Source organism: Anthonomus grandis, chromosome 4 (genome assembly GCF_022605725.1).
Source record: "Anthonomus grandis grandis chromosome 4, icAntGran1.3, whole genome shotgun sequence".
NCBI lineage: Eukaryota > Metazoa > Arthropoda > Insecta > Coleoptera > Curculionidae > Anthonomus > Anthonomus grandis.
Window position 1 is genome coordinate 8,609,633 of NC_065549.1, and position 21,877 is coordinate 8,631,509.

The window sequence follows — 21,877 nt, forward strand, 5'->3', positions numbered from 1 at the left end:
AATTCTGAATCTTTTTTAAAAAAATCTGAATTCTCAGAAAAATGTAGCTTAAAATGAGTACTTAGTTGATGGTTAAGAGAATTTTTTGATTATTTCTGGTTTTTCTTAACTATGTGTGAGCCTTCTAGTTTTTCTTATTTATTTTCTTATAATTTTTCACTTTATTAGTTTACTCGTTTTTCTCTGTTTTTCTATTTAAAAGGCTTTAGAAGTCAGCTGAACCCAATCTCCCAAGTACTGTATGTAAATCAATTATTTAATTATTTCATTAAATAATATTTTTAATTTATCTCTTGGTGAGTCAAGAGAGAGATGAAGAAGTGAGGTTTTAAAAGTTCTTTCATTAGTGATCCCTATTAAATCATCACTTTAAAAATATTATTCTCAGTTTTTTTAGTATGCGTCAGCTTTCTCATTTTTCTTATTTAATGTTCTTCTCTTATCTGCTCTTTTTCGTCTTTTTGATTAGGGGGCCTTAGAGTATCACCAAATTGAAGCTCAAGAAATTATGTAAATTAATTATTTCTTCTAAGCAGTTGTGGAATAAGAGTAATTTGAAAGCTTTTTTATTTTTCCTTTAGACTCAAAAAACACCTTTTGAGATGTTTCTCGTAAGTAGTACCCTGCGGTGTCAAAAGGCATCAAAAGCGTCACCTTACGAGCATTATTCCCAAGTTTTCTTAAATATCTGTTAGCTTTCTAAATTTTCTTGTTTAATTTTCTTATTGTTTATTTTCTTGTCTTAGTTTTTTTTTGCATTTGGCGCCTTGTGATGTATATCAGTCGATGTTCAGATATTAAAAGTTTGATTTTACAATTGAATTTTCTGAAAAAAAGTAGCTGAAAATGAGTACATACTTAATTTTTCTTGATTTTTAAGAAAGTTTTATTGCTTGTGACTTAAACGTTAATGCTATTAAAAATATGGCTTTATTATTGAATTTTCGGGAAAAAAGTAGCTAAAAATAAGTATTAAAAATATTACAATTTTACAGTAAAACACGCTTAAAAATAAGAATTTTTTTCCAGGCAGTTGTGACAACCCTGTCACAGATACACACTTTAACCGAAAAATTTGAAATTTGTCATGTTAATGTCAAATATCATAGTTGTCAACTATTTGTCAATCATAAAGCCAATTCTAACTTTCATAATTTTTAAGGGTCATTCTCCAAAAATAATATTTTCTTAATGAATACATAAATTCTGTTTTCTATGAAAAAAATGAGTTTTTCTCCAAAAAAACCTATTTTTCTTTGTAGATCTTTTCTGGTACTGATAATTCTCAACTATCTATCGTAATCTAGGGTTTCTTATTTATGTTTGGCATCATTCATATTTTCATTTCACTTCAGGATAATCTCACTCTTTTTCCTCTCATTCTTTTCATCTTAATTCAGCATAATCTCACTGTTTTTCGTCTCTTTTTTTATTTGTGTTTTCTCTCTTCTCAAAGTGCGTTGTTTATTATATAATAAAGAAAATTTTGTTGGTGAAAAATCTCGACTATCCATCGTCATTTCAAGTACCTTTTCAATCTATCATCATTCTGTTTTTGATCATTTTGTCTTTTATACATTTTTTACATTTCATATTTTAATCTCATTTTATTTCATTTTTTCAATTAAATTGAAAAATCTAAAGCATAAACTAAATAACATGCTGTAAGTCAGAGATTTCTGTGTTTCTTATCTTCTGATCATCAGCTTTTAATGTTACAACCACCATATCCGTAAGCAAATCTCCTTTCACAAACTCATAAATGATCTTACGCTTACGTCTTAAAACCTTCTGGAACCATAAAACAAATAGAGATAATTAGGAAAATTCTTGATTGAGACGATTAGAATTCCTACTTCAGGTGCACCTACTTAAAAAACTAATTTTTTAAAAATCCTAAATACCTGGATGTTTAAAGTCATACTTTGCCGGATCCAAATTCTTCTCCTCGCACACTTTCCTCATGATTTCATCCAACAGAACATTCTGACCAACCCTTGTCACATAAAGCTGATTTCTAGGCAGATGAACTTTCAATCTGAAGGTACTTTCGAAAGGCTGATGTCCTGGTGCTACGCATTTTGGAACTGGTGCTATTTTCCTTTTTGGCAGAACCTAAAAAACGGGTCAAAACATGCGGATCGTTTTAACTTTAACCCTTACTCACTCTTATATGTTGAGTATCCAGAGTTCCAATTGGAGTATTTGGCTTAAAAGGTAAAACTTTGTCGCTGTGTTCTTTTGTAGGGGCCATGCCGAGCACTTGCAATGTATGGTTGGACAGTTGTAGGTGATGGACGGTGGTGATTTGCACCAAAAGGTCCATCATTGGTGTGCTAAAAATAAATAAAACATCCTGTTTAATTATTATTAAGATTCCCATCTATTACATAAAATATTTGCGTCTCATTATGTTGTAACCCGCATCGCTTGTCACTTAAATGTTAAATAATTGTTGTTTCAATATTAATGTGTCAAGTCGAGTTTTATAAATTAGAAAACGTGCAATGACCGGACATTTTTTTTTGTTGGAATTTATCACTGATTAGTTAAGGTCATTTTAATTAAAGAATGTCATTTGGACTCGTTTAAAATGTGTGGTTTCTAAATTGCAATAAAAGCTAATTGGTTTTGGAAATATTGACAAAAGGTTATTAGAGAAGTGATGAGTACATTTTAAAAGATGTTCAATTAATCATCGTTATAGCAAGAGGAGCTATAGTACGCTTCCTTGAACAAAATTCATCAACTAAGTAATTAAATTGATAAATTTCTACAGGAAAAATAGTTTGTATAGCGCGCTTGGTATAGGTGGAAGAATTTTTAATAAGAAGGGCAACAGTATCATTTTTCTCGTAGGTGATCGTTAATTTAAAAGCATCAAGAATCAAATTGATGAATTTGTAATAGAAGTCAATAAAGAGGTTTCCGTTTCATTTTTTTTCGACACTGACAAATATTACTGATTAGTTAAGACCAATTTAATTAGACTGTTATTTGGACTAAAATGTATGGTTTCTAAATTCCATTAAAAGCTAAGTGATAAACAAACTTTAAAAGATGTTGAACACATCTTTACATTAAGAAGTATGCTTCTTTGAACTGAATTAATCAACTAAGTAATAAGTTGATAAATTAAGATATAAACGAAATATATAGCAAAAGGTATATTCTAGAGGTTGTATGTTATGCTTAGTATGGATACACTTTCAAAAAAAAAAATTAATGAATGAATAATTTGCCAATAATGGAGTTACAATAAAAACATTGTCTTCTCCCTATTTTATCATTATTCTATCTCCATTGGCAAATCTCTTGTCCCTTATTGGTCACTTGCATCATTTGTTTTGACATCTCATTCTTTTTGTTGGTTCTTTCTCTGTTCTTAAAGAAAATCAATGGCAATGTTTTTTCTCAATTATCTATCATCACCTTAAAGGCTATCTTACTCTTTCATCATTCTCTCTTTATTGACAGTTGTTTAATAGAGAAAAAACTTAAAATCTACTGTCTTTAATTAATTTCTTGCATCATTCATGTTTTCATCTCACTTTAGCATATTTCTTTCTGACTCTTTTTCTTTTCATTCATTGAAGAAGAACTCGTTGAGTAGATACCAGAAAGAATCTTACTGGCGCACTTCTTTATCGACTATTAATCATTATTTCAAAAGCCTCGATCGTTACTCTATCATGATCATTCTTGTTCATCTTCTTCTTTTTCTTTTCTTAAAGAAGGTCATAGATTATATACCATATCTTATAATAAAGAAATAGTAATAATAAAGGAAACCCAAAATCTATTGTCTTTTATTAATTTCTTGCACCATTCATGTTTTTATTCATCATCTCACTTCAGCATATTTTCACTTTTATTCATCGAAGAAGAAGTCGTAGAATATAAACCAAAAAAATTCTTGACGGGGAACGTCTTTTTTGACTATTTATTATCATCTCAACGGCCTTTTTACATGATCATCTTCCTCTTCTTCTTCCTCCTCTCATATAGGGAAAAAAAGATCTACGTTTCTTTGTTCATATTCTCACTCTTGTTTTTCTCAGTCGTCAAAGAAGAAATCGTAGATTGTGTCTAGATTATACAGCAGTAAGAATCTTGCTGAAGAACCTCTTTCTTGGTTATCTATCATCATCTCAAATCCCTCTTTACTCTATCATAATCATTCTCCTCCTTGCTTTTCTTCTTCTTCTTCTTTTTCATCTTCCTATTCTTCGCCTTTAATTTTTTTAGATTTTTTTCTCTACCTTATCGATTTTTAAGATATTAGATGCGTCATGTAGGCACAGACAGATATAATTAATGCATTAACTCACTACGACAACATATGTAAATGCTATTTAAAAATATATTAATTACTATTTTGTCTCCATTGACAACTCTTATATAGAAAAAAAAACCTTTCAAATATACTATCCTTTATTAATTTCTTGTATCATTTATTTGTTCATCTTACTTCAGCATACTTTTACTCTTTTTCTTCTCATTGGGCGAATAAAAAGTCGTAGATTAAATACCAGAAACAATTTTTATGGGAACTTGTTTCTCGCCTATCTATTATCATCTTAAACGCCTCTTCACTTCTTCTGCTCCTTCTCGATTTACTTCTTCTTCTTCTCCTCCTCCTCCTGGTTTTCTTCTTCTTCTTCTTTTCGTTCTACTCCTACTTGTTCTTCACCTTCTTCTTTTCTTTCTTCTTTACCTTCAAAAATTAATAGTGCATTCTGCCACTCTTTTTCCTCCTATTTGTCAAAGAAGAATCTTGCTAACTAATCTTGAAAAATCTTGCTAGCGAACTTCTTTCTCGACTATTTATCATCATGTCAAAAGCTTCATTACTCTATCATGATCAATCTTGCTAATCTTCTTTATTCTTTGTTGTTTTCTTATTCTTCTTCTTCTCCTCCTTCTTCTACTTTTTCGTCTGATTTTCTTAAAGAATGTCGTCGATTATATACCAGAAAGAATTTCTCTTTCATTATCTATCAGCACCTCAAAAACTACCTTACTCTATCACCATTCTATCTCTATTGATAACCCTTATATAGTAAATTCAAAAAAGTAGTTCATTTTTCTCAAAGAGACTTCTTAATAATAAAAATTCAGAAATTGGAGGGACACAAAGTCAATGGTCTCGAATTATGTTTATCTTTAAAAACGATTACACGTGTTTCGCCCTAAGGCATCGTCAGATCTAAAAGAAAAAAGAAGGGAACATTATTACAAAAACAACAATACATAGACATAAATTACAATGTTAAGATATGACTTACCGGTAAAGCTATTAATAAAAAATAATGCTGACATTCACATTAAATCCGGTGTCAAAACTAAATAAAATAAAAGTAGCAAAACAAGTAGAATGAGGTTAAAATGAACGGGAGAACGGAAATGAAGCAAAAAATAAAATAAAAAATAAAAAGTGAAATATGACTTGGTCGAGAAATGAACCAGCGACCATCGGGTCGTGATGAATATTGTTAAAAATTAAATGCGGTTCGAAGGTAAAAACAAAATTTACAGGAGAAATTCAAAGACAGTACAGGACTCCTTTTTGCCCTTGTGATCTCCATCTTCTCAAGTCAAGCTTTTTTACCTTAGGGCACTCATGAACAATTTTTACATTTTCCGGGATGCAAGGATAGTGTTTTGAGGACAATAAATGACTTGCAAAAGCCGATTTCGTCTAAGTGATTTCGGTATCTTTGTGTTTATTATATTCTCTTAAGTGTTCCTGCGTTTTTATTTTCCTTCCAGACTGACCAATGTAAACAGCATTACAGTCCTTGGAGTTAAGGGAGTAGACCAAGTTTTTAAAAATAAACATAATTTGAGACCATACACTTTGTGTCCCTCCAATCTCTGAATTCTTATATAATAAAGAAAACTAAAAATCTACTGTCTTTTATTAATTCCTTGCATCACTGATGTTTTTATTCATCATCTCACTTCAGCATATTCTCAGTCTTATTCGTCGAAGAAGAAGTAGATTATAACCCAAAAAGAATCTTGATATAAAACTTCATTTTTAACTATATATCATCATCTCAAAAGCCTCTCTACTCTATACCGATCATTTTTCTTTTCCGCCATCTTCTTATTATTCTTCTTTTTCGTCTCTTTCTTCTTCTATTCTTTTTACTTTCATTTTTTGAAAACTTACTCTCTACTTTATCAATTCTTCCAATATTAAATGCGTCAGCTGGACACAGACAGGAATGTTCTAATCAAAGCATGAATTTACCACAATAACATAAAGGCTATTTAAACATATATAAGCAATCGTTCTGTCTCTCTTTAAAACTCTTGTATAGCGTAAAAACGTTAGAATCCACTCTCCTTTGTTCATTTCTTGCAACATTGTTTCTCTCATTCGTCAAAGAAAAAGTCGTAGATTGAGTCTAGATTATACGTCAGTAGAAATCTTGCTAACGAACTTCTTTCACGGTTATCTATCATCATCTCAAACGCCTATTTATTTTATCGTAAAGAATAATCTTTTTTCTTCTTCTTCTTCTTCTCCTTCTCTTTCATCTTCTTCCTCCCATCTCCTCCTTCTTCTCCTTCTCCTCCTCGTTCTCCCTTTCTTTCTTCTTCTTCTTTTCCTTTTACATCTACTTCTTCTACTTCTTTTTTACCATTTTCTTTTTCTTTTTCTATATTTTCAAAAATTTCTCTACACTTTATCAATTATTCGGATATTAGATGCATCAGCTGGACACATAGTGACATATTCTAGTCGAATCACGAATTCATTACGATAACATAAATGCCATTTAAAAATATATTTATAACCATTTCGTCTCTATTAACAACTTTTATATAGGGGAAAAACCTTAAAATTTACTATCTTTTATTAATTTCTTGCATCACGGTGCACCATTTCAAAAGCCTTTTTATTCTATCAAGTTCCTTCATCTTCTTTTTACTCTACTTCTTCTTCTCTTCTATATTTTCAGAACGTCCTCTGCAATTTATAAATTTCTCAAATATTAAATGCGTCAGCTGGAGACAGTGGAATATTCGAATCAAAACATGAATTCATCACGACATCATAAATACCATTTAAAAATTTATTAACAACCACTTTCACAATAGTCACGACACTTCAAGCAATAGTGAATGGCGTCAAATTTTAATATAAAAAATTAAATCACATAAGTAGAACTATGAAGAAGAAATGATTGAGTCAATTTTTTTACGGAGAAAAACTTAATCATGATATCATAAGTATTAATGCATACCAACAAATTTTGACAATTACTAGTACTAATATTTATGAAGAATACCAATGAATTTCTTGACATGATCTCTTCATTAGCTTTAGATGACAAACCTGATTTCTACTCACTGGAACATGGTTAAAGTGTGAAATAAATTATCATGACAAATTGAGCTCATTCCTCAACATCAGTTAATTGGTAACCAGATTCAATGACAATTTATTTGTTCTTGAAATTCTCTTATATGTATTATAAACATTATTTTACTGTAGAAGAATAAGATCAGTAAACAACTCTATATGTCCTAGTAGTATCCAGAAATAATTAAAGCCTAAAAAATTGTAATGGGCAGTATATGATAAAACATTGAGGTTAGTAACATGAATATTGAAGACTTATTTAACATACAACATTGATTATCATTAACGTTATTTTAAATAAATCTATGAGGATTTTTCTGGGGCAAACAATTATGGATATTATGAAATTGTCTCAGATGAATTCTCAGTTTTTCTTCTCATTAAAACTAAAAAAAAATGCAATTATTTCTAGTAGAATTAAAGTAAAACCATAAAAAAAGAAGAAGAAGAAGAACAAATATTTTCAATCACAATTAATGGAAAAACATAATAATTGTCTTCAGACCATCAAATGTAATAATACCTTTTTCTCTATTTTAGATGCCTTGTTGGCATTAAAACATCAATGATAAATATAGACGTCTCACTTGATATGGCAAAGAATACTTTGTCTTCAAGCAGTTCTTCATTTCTTGTATCAAATTAAAGTTCCATAAAGAAATTCTATTCGCAATTATGACTTGTTCTCTGCTTTACGCCATGATTATGTAACTGTTTGCGCGGAATCTGTTATTCAACCAATAACTTCTGCAACGTTAATATACAGTGTTCGTCCTTGTCTATGCAAAAAATACAATACCTGTTTTAGTTTCGATATTTGTTCAATTATATTCATTTATTTTAAAAAAAATTGTTACGTAAAATCAGATTTATGTTGATTAGGTTCCGAATCATATTTTTCTGGTATGAGGTTAAAATTTTAGTTTGATGTCGTAATAGAAACCTTAAACTTGCGTTTAATTAATTTTTAAAGATTTTGTTTTAGGTTTAATATTTGTACCATTTTTTAAGTCCCTGAAAACATCAATTACTTTAATACTAAGATTATTTTAAATAAAATATATTAAACATGACTTTCAATGAAGTCCACGAAAAATGTAATTATTTAATTTCTTTGCTTCCCTGAATTGCTCTTGATCGTCCATTTCTTGTTATCTGAAGTACTATAGAAAATCTTGTTAAACCACTTTATTTCAGCGAAAATGAACCAGTATTTTTATTAAATTCTAGCTGGTTTAATTAAAAAAACGAGTCGCCTTTTTCAAACTCCATTTATCCCATCAATAACCTGCATAAAGCTTATATCTTCGAAAAATTCCTGGATCTAATAAGACCATAATAAGACTGAGAGTATAGAAGATAGCTATTTGCTGCTGCAAAACGAGTTTTAAAAGTAAACTGCTAAGCATCAAATTAGTGCATAATTTAATTGCATATGGTTGCTATTTATTGATTTTCCTAATTAAAAATTACTTGAGCTAGAAAGTTGAAATATTATGGAATAATAAAGAAACTTACTGTTCGTTAACTCGAAAAGTTTCTTAATCGTAGGATTCATTATTCAAAAGTTATTCGAGTGTAAGCATTAAATTAGTGTTTACTTTAATTGTTCTTCATCGTCATTTTTTATTACAAATTATATGAACTAGAAGGTTGATTTTTTTAATGAGGGCTTAAAATTTTGGCCATAATAGCTTAGTTAAAAGTTATATAGTTTTAGGTTTTTTCAGTCAACATAACATTGAAATCATAAATTAATAACAGCATAATTTAATTGTATATGATAGCATGTTATATATTTTTGTAATTAAAATATACTAAAGCTATAAAGTTGAATTTTTTTTAAGTGATTCTATAGTCATTCCTATCCAGTAGAAAATTTCACCTGTGTAGGTTTCATCCACTAAGAGTGATTTGAGCCTGAGGATTAAATTAGTGCTTAATTAAATTGTATATTATTGGCATTCATTAAATTTATAGTTTTTTTTGATAAAAATTTACTAAACAAAAAAGATGATATTGATGATATGATGACATTTTCTGGATGTTCAAAGTATTATAATTTTAGGCTTTATCAGTCAAAAGTTATTTAACCTCAAGCATCAAAATGATTCATACTCTAATTGTAGATATATAAAATTTATTTGTTTTTTTGTATTAAAAATTACTTGAACTAAAAAGTAATTTTTTTTTTTAGATTTATGACCTAAAGTACTGCCTAAAAGATTTGTTATTTTAAGTCACAAATATTAAATTGGTGCATAACTTAACTAAATATGATTGACATCTATTTATTTTTTTATTGAAAAAATGTTAAAGCAAAAAAGTTAGAAATATTGCTAATTATAATAAATGCTAAAATATTCAAATAAGTTACTACCTATAAACCCTGGTTTCGTAATTTTTAGTCTTAATATTAAAAAACTATTTGAACCCAAAAGGCAAAATGGTGCATAATTTAAATGTGCATGATTCGTATTCATTTATTTTTTTATTTAAATAGTACTTAAGCTAAAAATTTGAAATGTTCAGGAGTGATGACCTAAGGTACTGCCTATAAGCTATAACAGTTTCGTAAGTTTTAGGTCTCATTAGTGAAAAGTTATTTGATCTAAAAAATAGTTTAAGCATCGACTGTGCATGATTGATATTTATTTATTTTTTTAATAAAAACTACTTAGGATAAATATATAAAATTTTATGACGTAATGACCGAAGGTACTACCTACAAAACCCTAAAAGTTTTGTAATTAAAAGTCTCGTCAGTAAAAAGCTATTTAAGCCCAAAAATTAAAATGGTCCTCAATTAAGCAGTGCATAATTAATATTAATATTCTTATTTAAGAACTGCTCAAGCTAAAAAGTTAACCTTTTTGTAAAGTGATGACCAAAAATACTGTCTATAAGCCCTAAAAGTCTTGTAATATTATAAGGTCTCATCAGTAATGCATAATTTAACTGTACATGATGGGCATTTATTTATTTCTTTATTAGAGAACTGTTTAAGATGAGAAATTTAAATTTTCTGCAATGATGACCTAAGGTACTGTCTATAAGCCTTAAAAGTTTCACTATTTGAGCACAATCATTAGAATGGTGCATAATTTAACTGTGTTTGATTTGTATTTATTTATTTTTTCAATTTAAAAGTTCTTAAGCTAACGAAGTGGAAAGTTATAGGGCGATGACTTAAGGTCGGCCTAGAAACTTTAAAAGTTTCCTATTTTAGGTCTCATTAATGAAAAGCTATTTGAGATTAAATATCAAAATGGTGCATAATTTAACTGTGCAAGGTCGGTATTTAATTATTTTTTAATTAAAAAACTTGTTAAATATAACTTATGTTAAACAAATTTAATTATTTTCGAGGAGACGGCCTAAGATACTGACCATGAGCCTTGAAACTTTCGGAATTTTATATTTGAGCCTAAGCCTTAAAAAGATACATAATTAATTGTACACGATTGATAATTATTTATTTTTTATTAAATATTAATTAATCTAAAAAATTTAAATTTTCTAAAGTAATGGCCTAAGGTAATTGCTTTAAGCTCTAAAAGTTTCTTAATTTTAGAGCTCAACAGTAAAAAGCTATTTGAGCTCAAGCATTAAAATAGTGCATAATTTAAGTGTACACGATTGGCATATTTATTTTTTTTAAACTTCTTAAGCTAAAAAAAATTAAAATTTCCAGCGGTAATGACCTAAGGTACTGTTAATATACCCTAAAAGTTCGTATTTTTAGGTGTCATCATATTTGAGCGCAAACATCAAAATGGTAATAAATTATGCATTGTACATGATTGGCGCTTACTTCATTTAAATTAAAAATTAATTAAACTAAAATATTGAAATTTTGGGAAGTTAATAACCTAAGGTACTGCCTATTAAGCCTGAAAGTTTCGTAATTTTTGATCAAAAAATGAACAAACATCAAATCATGTTGCATAGTTTAATGTTCCATAATTGGTATTTATTTATTTTTTTATAAGATATTAGACTTTGTGTTTTTCGTCAGTTATTTATAAGTTTATATATTACATTAACTAAAATTTTTGGAAAGCAATTATTTTTAAATTCAAATACAAAATACAAATACATATATCGTAAATCGTTGTCGTTAATATAAATAATAATTAAAAATAGTAATTAGTCGAAAGATTTATAGGATCTTCGTAGTCTAGAGTTTTAATTTTTTTTCACCATCTACCCTGGAATATGGATTGGAATAATGGGTCATTGAGTTGTCATGTATTTCTTAATGCATTTAAACCTACTTTCTCTAGAGGCGTAAAAACTTTTTAGGTTGGCAGGAGAATAACATCAAATCCGAAATATTTATTAAAGTAAAGTTATAAACTGATCCAATAATAGACACAAAAGAAAAACCAATGTTAATTAATTAACTTTATCGCCTAATAAGTTAATCTCAAAGTAACATTTAACTGATACGAGTACTACTTCTGGGTTTCACACCATAGAACTAATTATATAACTGTACGAAGATTCTGTTATTCAACCTCCGCGATGGTGCTTTGTTAAATATACGTTTATCTTCTTCTAGAGCTTTGACGAAAGTAACTGTTTTATTTAATGTTTCATGTAAATATAAGTTTTATAATTTTTTTTATAAATTATTTAATATTTACTTTCGTTCCACCGACATCTTCACAATTTTTCCAGATGGTAAATGCAATGTCAGGTCCATGGCCCCCGCCAGCATGTCTGGCGGTGTATCTTCTGTGATTTGCATGTTTTTATTTACGTAAGTTTATTGCCTGAAAAAAACAACAATTTTGTTAATAAAATGTTTTATTTGAAAGAAATATAGGAGCCGCCAGGCGGTACCTTTCAAGCATAAAAATAATGGTTTTGTAAATATATACATATTTACTGTTTGGCGTTTTATAACATAGCGTACGTAAATGCATATATTAATAATAATTACTGAATACCTTCTGAGGTTTTAAGTTTACTTTCTCTCCATACTTAAATTAATTGCGTTTAAGTATGGTAAAGAAAGGTGTGTTCATGTGAGGTTTTTTTCATCAAATAAGTCGTTTAAAAATCATAGAAAAAATCGCATGAATTCATAATATTGAACGTTCATCAATTAGGATTAATCAATCACTAGTAAAATTGTTAAATTTATTGATAAGGCAATAACATTATTTAGTGATGACCTCAGACGATTATACGTAAATAAGTATGATGTTTTGGGGGTTGAATATAAATTAAGAAATGATTTATTATAGATGGCTTGGTTTTCAAGGTATGAATAAGCAATTATAATTTGTTCGTATGAATTATATTATATATAGTAAGAAAAAGGCAACTTTTGACCCACAACAATACTGGATTACAACTAGATTTAAAGAAAAATTAACGATCAAAGCAATTTGTATATTTCCAAAGTTTTTATAATTTCTGTGTTAATATTATAAAAATTATTAACATTTATAATTTTTTTGGTACTTTTGATGACAGATATTTTTTTTATTTCTTGTAAGGATAGAATCACTATTTTTCTGGATATTCAATGAGATCTAAAATAACGAACATTTTAGGATTTATAAGCTTAAGTAGTTTTTAGTAAAAAAATACATAAATGCCAATCATATACAATTAATTATATACTATTTTGATACTTGGTTGCTTTAATCGCTTTTTATTCATGAAACCTAAAATTACGAACCTTTTAGGGTTGATAGGCAGTACCTTAGGTCATCATTCCAAAAAATTTAAATTTTTCAAGAGATTTCTAAGACAATAACTTGTTTGGAAAGAAGGAAAATTATGAAATAAAAAACGTCGTTTACTTTTTTGTATTGTCCCCGTTCGAAGAATTTCTAATGAAAATCATTAATTAAAAAAATTTTGTTAATACTTTTATGCTCACAAAAAAATCATAAACAAAATATATTATTTTGAAAAAATTATAAAAACATACGATTTTCCAAAAACAGTAAAAATTAACAATTTTACATGTTTTTCACTTTGTTCATAAGAAAGGATAGCAAACAAATGAAACTCATTAAAATGTAATAAACAAGCTAAAAAATATTTTTTTTTATAAAAGTTAATATACTATCGAAGAAAATATTAAAATATAAAAAAACTAAAAAAATATATTATTATACTGAATAGTTATGGATTAAGTTATTAAATCGAACTATAAGACGCTAAAATATTTTTTTAGAAAAATTAATTAAAGAATGCGTTATTTTGAAAGTGAGAATATCATAAAAAATGCATTTTTTATTAACATATTAAAAAAATATTTTCCCAAAAAGGAAATAATACAATTAGTAAACAAGCAATTAGAAAATTAATAAAATAATTTCTTTAAAAGAAGAAAAAAATATTAAGTAAAAACAGAATCAGAAAGATATTATGTTTTTATTCCTGTACACAAAAAATAGAACCAAGCAGAGAATAAATAAATGAAACAAAACAATAATGAAGTAAACATTTCCTTTCTACAAAAATAATATGTAAAAGGAAAATCGTGAATTTAAGAACTGTTATAAATTTTTTATTAACATTATTACCAACACAAAAGTTCAAACAAAATTCGATAAATAAATAACAAACAAAAAAATTTCTTTTTACAAAAGCTTAGGAGAAAATATATGTTTTCAAAATTAGAGAAAATAAATTCAGAGAAAATATATTTTTATTCGCCCTTTTCTACACAGAAACTAAAGGAAGCAAAATATTAATAATAATAAAAAAGACAAATCAAGCAAAATGCTTTTAGAGGAAAAGAGGCAAATTAATCGAAGATACTATTTTTTATTCACTTCTCAGTTTGTATAAAAGGAGAGCAAACAAACGAAAGTTAATGAATTAGACTAACTACAAGTTCAATTTTTTTTATAAAATTTAACACACTATTGGAGAACATAATAAAACTAAGGAAAAACCTGCACATAAAACAAAAAATCGTCAAAAGAAACTTAATAAAATAGATAAAAACAAGTAAAAAATGCCCTTTTTATAGACCCTATGTAGTAAATAAGTAAAAAAAATACATGTTATTTACATGTATAATCTTTCAAACATCTAAGATTACTTATTATAATATAAATCAGATGTAAAAAATGGTTCGAAAATTACATTGTTAATAAAATTTCATAACATGTTTTTTCATATACAGGATGTTTCAGAACTATGGGATCAAGCTTCTGGGGGTTGTTCAGTGCAACAGAAGAATCCATTTAAGTATAGGAACCCACGTCCGGAAATGCGTCCCTACGCCACTACGGCCCTAAGACGCGTTAAAATTCATAAAAAACATTAATTACCTAAATAGGATCTGCTGCATTTATTTTTATCTTTTGTACATGATACCATAACAACAATTGTTTAAAATCAACGCTTATCAATGTCAATTTTCAATGTCATATTTAAAAATTTGATAGCTTACAATTTTAAACATTTACTGCTAATGGAAAACTTTACCAATCAAGAATTGGCGGATATGCATTTGGCATACGGAGCAATAAATTGCAATGCACGAGCAGCATCGCGGTTGTATCATGAACGTTATCCCGAACGACAGCATCCTGGATACAAAAAGTTTATTGCGGTTCATCAGCGGCTCGCTGAGACAGGTATGTTTAAGACCAAGATGCATGATACTGATGTTGCTCGAACCGTAAAACGGTCGAATTTGAAGAAGAGGTGCTTCAGCGAGTTGCCGATGAACCATCAAATAGCACACGTGACGTCGCTAAGAATGTGAATACGAGTAATGCTTCTGTCTGGCGGGTACTACACGAGCAACAACTCCATCCTTACCAATTCCGGAAAGTTCAAGGTATAACTGCAGCCGATTTTCATCCTATAGTTCAATTTTGTCGATGGCTTCTGGATCACATCATTGCACAACCAAATTTTTTAGGATATGTTTTGTGGACCGATGAAGCCTCTTTTACAAGAGACGGTATTTTTAATAGTAGGAATAGCCATGTTTGGGACGAAGAAAATCCTTATGCAATTTTTCCAAGAGAACATCAGAATCGTGGGTCTGTCAACGTATGGGCAGGCATTGTTGATGATTATTTAATTGGGCCATACCTTCTACCGGAATGGTCAACAGGATCTATATATTTATCTGCGTTTCTTGGAGGAAGTTCTCCCAGAACTCCTTGAAAATGTTCCACTAAACGTTAGACAGTAAAATATGTGGTTTCAGCATGATGGAGCGCCGGCTCACTTTGCTGTACAAGTAGTATTTGGCTCAGCGGTTTGGGCACCGTTGGATTGCCAGAGGTGGAGCAGTTTCTTGGCCTCCTAGGTCACCCGATTTAAAGTCGCTCGAAATTCCAGTAGATTCAGAGCTAGACTTAATTGGACGAATAACAGCAGCATTTGAAATCAATCAAAACGAGGATCAAATTTTTAGTGTAGTCCGCCGAAATCATGTGCGGCGTTTAAATCGGTGTATTGAGGTTGGAGGAAGACATTTTGAACAATTGTTGTGATGGTATCTTATACAAAAGGTAAAAATAAATGCATCAGATCCTATTTAGGTAATTAATATTTTTTCTAAATTTAAACGCGTCTTAGGGCCGTAGTGGCGTAGTGACACATTTCCGGATATGGGTTCCTATACTCAAATGGATTCTACTGTTGCACTAAACAGCTCCTAGAAGTTTGATCCCATAGTTCTGAAACACCCTGTATATGTTTACATTACATGTTTATATGCAATTTTTTTAATAATATGTTTGGTAGTCTTAATTTATAAATATATTTTTTTCAATATGCTGAATAATTATTAATTAAGGTAATAAATTAAAATATAATATACTAGAAATTATCTTTTTAAAAGGGTTAATTAATTAGTACATTATTGGAAAGAAAGGGACTTTTGTACACTTTAAAAATGTCTTTTTAAAAAAGGAGAGTATGATAAAATAAAGAAACAAATTAAAACCTCTAGAAAGAAAAAATCAGAGTGTTAATAAAATTAACCAAAAATGTTTTATAAAATAAAACTTATTTAATTAAAATCCATTTTCTTTAAAAAAAATCAAACTTAAAAAAATATTTTGCTTTTATTTATATACACAAAAAAAGAAAATCAAGCAAATGAAAAATTATTAAAATAAAATAATAATAAACTAAATAATTTTTACGCACTCAAAAAATCAAGCGAAAGTCAATGGATTAATAATAAGTCCTTGTGCGAAAAAAATTATGATAAAATTGGAAAAAATAGTTTTTTCTATTTACTTTTTTGTTTGTATCAAGGAGAGGAAACAAACAAAAATCAATAAATTAAAAACTATTACATACCAATTCTTTTATTTTAGTACCTTTATACAAAAAAAAATCAAGAATGCTAAAATTAATAAGACTGAATGAATAATAATGAGGTAAGCATTTTCTTTTTGTCAAAATATTTTTTTAAGAAATATATTATTTACATTTTTTAACACACAAAAGTTTAAACGAATGTCAATGGATTAATTATAAGCAAAATATATTCTTTTTACAGAAGGTAAAAGGATCCAATAATTCGCCAAAAAGAAAAAAAAATTAACGTAAATTTTTTTTTATTTACCTTGCAGCAGAAAAAAAGCAAATAAAATATACTCAATGAAAAAAGCTAAGATCCTTTTGAGAAAAAAATATAAAATTGGCAATTGAACTTTAATAACAATTGAATTTTTTCATATACATTTAAATTCACTTAAAAGGAGAGCAAACAAGCGAAGGTCAATAAATTGGACTAATAACAAGCAAAAAAATATTATTCTTACAAGAAAAAAAAACTGTTAAAAAATACATTTATATTATAAAAGAAAAAAATAATCAAAATAAAGTTAATATAGCAAACAAATAACAAGCAAAGAATGCATAGCTCACATTACATCTTTCAGATCTATCTTATTATATTAAGACTATCATAAGAAGATATTTCTTTTATTTACATCTCTGTTCATATAAAAGGCAAGCAAACAAACGAAGGTCGATAAAGTAGACCAAAAGCAAAAAATCCTCTTTTTATAGACGATAAAAAATATTTATTTTTTGAAGAAAAAAAATAAGAAAACATACAAATAATTAATTTTGGTAATTCTGTAAATAAAAAAAAAATCATTATCAGCAAATGAAAACAAAAGAAAAACATAAATATCCAGCTAATATTTTATTTTTTATATAGAGTATTCCATAAATAATAATAGAGAATTTAAAAGCAGATTCCTTTAAAAAAAAAGAGATTAAGTTAAATTTAGTCCGGAAGTCGGGTGATAATCTCAGTGTAATTTTTTTGAATTTTGGCCATAAATTTAGAATTTATTCTTCGTTTTAACAAAACTTGGAATATAGCTTTTTTTGTATTGCAAATCTTAAAATTTTATATATTCATATTTTTTTATACTCCAAAAATTTCGCTATAATTCACCCTTTTCGAGATGTTTACATTATTAGATCCACTTAAAAAAATTACATTCAAAATCATTCATAAATATTTACATTACCTTATTACACTTAGAATAAATGATAAAAAACAAAAGATTAGTTAAAAATAAGAATTATGAATATTTTCCAGTGAATATTCGACATGATTTTCATTTGTCTCAATATATTTTAAGATTCTTTTACTGCTGCTTTCGAAATAACTCAGCAGCAATTAATATTTTTACCATTAATTTCTCTCTTGAGTTTATTGTATTTTCGTAAATAATTAATTTCATGTATTTTATGTACAAATCTAATGGGTTAAAGCCTTGATTTCGTGTGGGCCAAGTTATTCGACTTCTACGTCCTAATAAAAATTTAAACTTCTAAAAAAGTTAGGTAATAAAAAAAATCAAAATGTTGCTGGTGGCGTCCAGTTGGCGTAACTTATAAAAAAAAACATAAAAACGAAGAATGCATGCTAAATCATGGCCAAAATTTCAAAAACAAGTTTGTCACCCTGTATCATAGTTGCCTTTGACTTTCAGACCAGAGAAATTTGTCTTAACCTATTTTTTTTTTAAAAGAGGAATGCGCATGTTAAATTATTTACAATTATTTGTACTATTTTATAGCATTTATTAATAGGAAACCATTTATGAACAATTTTTCACAGTAATTACGCCTAATAACCCTAAAACGTTGTTACAACACTTGCCAATTTACATAACCATGTGCTAAAAGTATATTTTGTAATTTTTTACGTAAATATTGGCTAATTCCTCTTCACTATGGAAATATTGGACACTTAAGGACCAATAATGTATTTATTAAACTTGAATCAATCTCTTATCGCGGCGGTATGCAAATAACCTACTAACAATTGAACCCACATACGACATTGAACGTGCGTTTTATAGTAAATAACACAATTAAAATATAAATATTTAAATCAAAGTGGGTTTTTGCAAAACCAGTAGTCGCGATCTTCGATCGGTGCATACAAAATGGCGCTGTTTATAAATTTATTGCAAAAATATTTCATTATTGTGTTTGAAAATATTTTCATTACTCGTCAAGGTCGTCGGGTAAATAGCGGAATGTTTTAGTAATATGGACTGTAATTAAGTCATGTAGTACGTTCTGGTATATAATATAGTTTGCTTATTGCTTGGTAGATCATGTGATGTTTATTAGAAAAATGAACCTTATAAAGGTCGTTTTAATTTCCGATTTTGTAATAAGAAACCTTTATTGATATTTCCTTTCGTGTTTTGCTATAAATAGGAGTATGGTTTTTTTAGGTTCATAAAAAGTAACGATTACTTGATTTTTTTTTGTTAACCTTTTTATCCATATACAGGTTAGTCCATAGAAAATAGTCGAGCAAGGTTTTCAGAAATCTTCTAAGATTATTTTTTCTTTAATTATAAGACACTAATGTTTCCTGAATATGGACAAAAAACAATACGTTTTCAAGACCCAGTAATATACAAAAACCCATTCATTTTCAATTATTTTATTTTTTGGTCATAGACCGGCAACGATCAAAGCATGTGCGGAAATCTTCTAAAGATTGAGGGTCGATGTTAAAAATTTACGACTGCAATGTCATAAAAAGAAATCAAAAGAAGACAAATCGGGTGATCTTGCGGGCTATTCGTCATCTACAAGGAAAGTGTTTCCTGCAAAATGTTCTAAACATGTTAATTTGAGCTTTACTACGTGCATTTTCCGAAATTATTATTTTTATTTATAAAACATATTTTTTTTTCCTAGATAATGACAATAAAAACTCCAAGTCTCCAAGACCCAGTAACATACAAAAATCCAATTTCCATTTATCTTATTTATTTTAAATTATTTAATTTTTTTCTCACAGATCGGCAACGATCAGCTTAAGCAACATTCCAGTCTCCGCATGCCTCCGTTTTACAGGTTCTAACAGAATTAATTACCTACATTAACTAACGAACGCAGTTACCCAACCAGATTTATTACTAATATGAATCTGCGATCTGGTTTGCGATTATCTAGGAGTTAATAGGGAGAAATGAGTTAGTGAGTAATTAGTTAGTTAGTTCTTGAAAGAATATATGCTTTGGATAATTATTTATCTACTGATGTTAATTAGTTTGGAAAACTCAATCTGGATTAAGTGTTTCTAGACTCAGTCCATGCAGTTATATAATTAAAGCGATTAAAAAATCTTTAAAGGATATACAGAGAAAACGTTAATATAAACAAAATAATGTAAGTTTTTTTAGTGATAATGAATTTTTTAAATAAAACTCGAAATTGAAAAATAGGAAAAATTTGATTTTAAAGTTTATTCAAGACATATTTATTTATTGAAGACAGAACTCTATAAAAAATTATTGAATTTTTTGTAAAAAGATTAAAAAATAGAAAAACATTTGTTTCTGTTAAATACTAAACATTTTAAATATAAAAAAGGGTTTTTTTTTTAATTTTTTAGTAATTGGTATTTATTATTTATTGCATTTTTATTATATGAGGATTTTAATGTAAAATTACCATTTCAATTGTCACAGATATGATTTTTTAGAATTTGCCAAAAAACCACTGAGTTAAGGTTTTAGCTGCTCTAAAATTATTATTTTATAATTTTAGGAAAATTACTTTTTATTTCTTAAAAAAAAATTTATGCTAATATTTGCTTAAGTTTTAAGTTTAAAGTTTTCTTTCCTTAATTTTTTGTTTAAAAATCATTTATTTTTACGTCTTTGAAAATTATTAAATTTCTGTTTTAATTTAAGTAAAAATTTGTATGTAAATATATTTTAATTATTTAGGGATTTTGGTGTTAGAATGTTACTTCAGTTTTTATGAAAACAATTTTTCAGAATTTTTGTTAGGATCAACATTTCGACATTTTTAGGAAAAAACATTTTTTACATTTTACGATACAATTCCTTTTTCATAAGTTTTTCTTTAGAATGTCCTTTTTTTTACTACCCATTAAGGCTCAAAATAATTAAGAAAATATTGTATGATTTGAAATCTTTACAAAAAAGTGTTATTATTATTTAATTAGCTTTTTCATGTACTGTTATATAATTAACTTTTCAATATTTTTCAAATGTATTTACCAGAGTTTTCTCAATTTTAAATGCAGTCCTTTTCTTGCTCTAAAGCTTTTTTTATTTTATAACTTTTCTTTTTTAAATGCAAACTGTTAATAAACAAATATGCCTGACTGTGGTTTTTTAAAGCTAAAAAGTTCAAATACAACAAGAAATCAACAATTAAATGCTCTCACACTGCTTGAAAAAATATATTCAACAAAGACTTGATTGGAAAGCCTTTGGAAAGTGTTAGAAGCATTAATAAGAAATCACTCCAGGCATTTGAACACTTTTTTGGATTTGGACTACTAAGAGGAATGATCCCAATTAACTGGATAAACTAAAAAAAGGGTTTCAAACAGCTGAATTGAAACTTAATCAGCTTTTAGATTAAGTTATTAAATTGTCCAATTTTTCAGGCATTTTAATAGAACTGGTTTTTGAAAGATAGTGAGATGCTCTCGTAAGACCCTGGATAGAAATTAAAGAACCTCTTCCAGGCAGTTGATTTAAGTGATTTCTAGGAGTGAATACCTTCAACTAGTAAGGTGGCAAAATATATGAGACAACTAAAATAAATTGTCCAAATTCTCAATAATGAAATTCTTCCTTAACAACCTTGATAAAAATTGAAAAACATCTTCCAGGCTTAGTCGACTTAATTCATTTCTGAGATATGTTTCATAATAAAAAAATTAAACATTAATAGAATCCTATTTAAGCAGTTCGAAAATCCCATTATTTTATTATGCATGTAAATTATAGAATAGTAAATAAAATTGCGAACATCCTGTATTTTTTCAATTAAATCTTCGAGTAGGTATCTTAGATTGTTTGATATTAAAAACAATGGTTTGAAATTTCTAGCGGAAATCAACTTTATTACGTAACGTCCAATTAATCGGCGTAATGGGCTGTGACTTTTTTTTTGAAGGATTACCACATTTTGCGTGTAGCGATTTTTTACAATCGTAAAAAATGCCGGTAAATAAAC

The 21,877-nt window shown here is 27.9% G+C and overlaps 1 protein-coding gene across 2 annotated transcripts in view; it reads right to left on the reverse strand.

Annotated features, from left to right (window-relative positions):
- Positions 1-21,877, reverse strand: part of LOC126734957 (cordon-bleu protein-like 1) — a 68,436-nt gene that overhangs the window by 28,115 nt on the left and 18,444 nt on the right. For both annotated transcript variants that reach the window (XM_050438812.1, XM_050438817.1), the window contains exons 2-4: positions 12,028-12,156; positions 2,168-2,336; positions 1,905-2,115 (exon numbers count right to left, since the gene is read on the reverse strand). In XM_050438812.1, coding sequence (XP_050294769.1) covers positions 1,905-2,115; positions 2,168-2,336; positions 12,028-12,131 — 484 coding nt within the window. In that variant the 5' untranslated portion in view covers positions 12,132-12,156. The remainder of the gene's footprint in view (positions 1-1,904; positions 2,116-2,167; positions 2,337-12,027; positions 12,157-21,877) is intronic.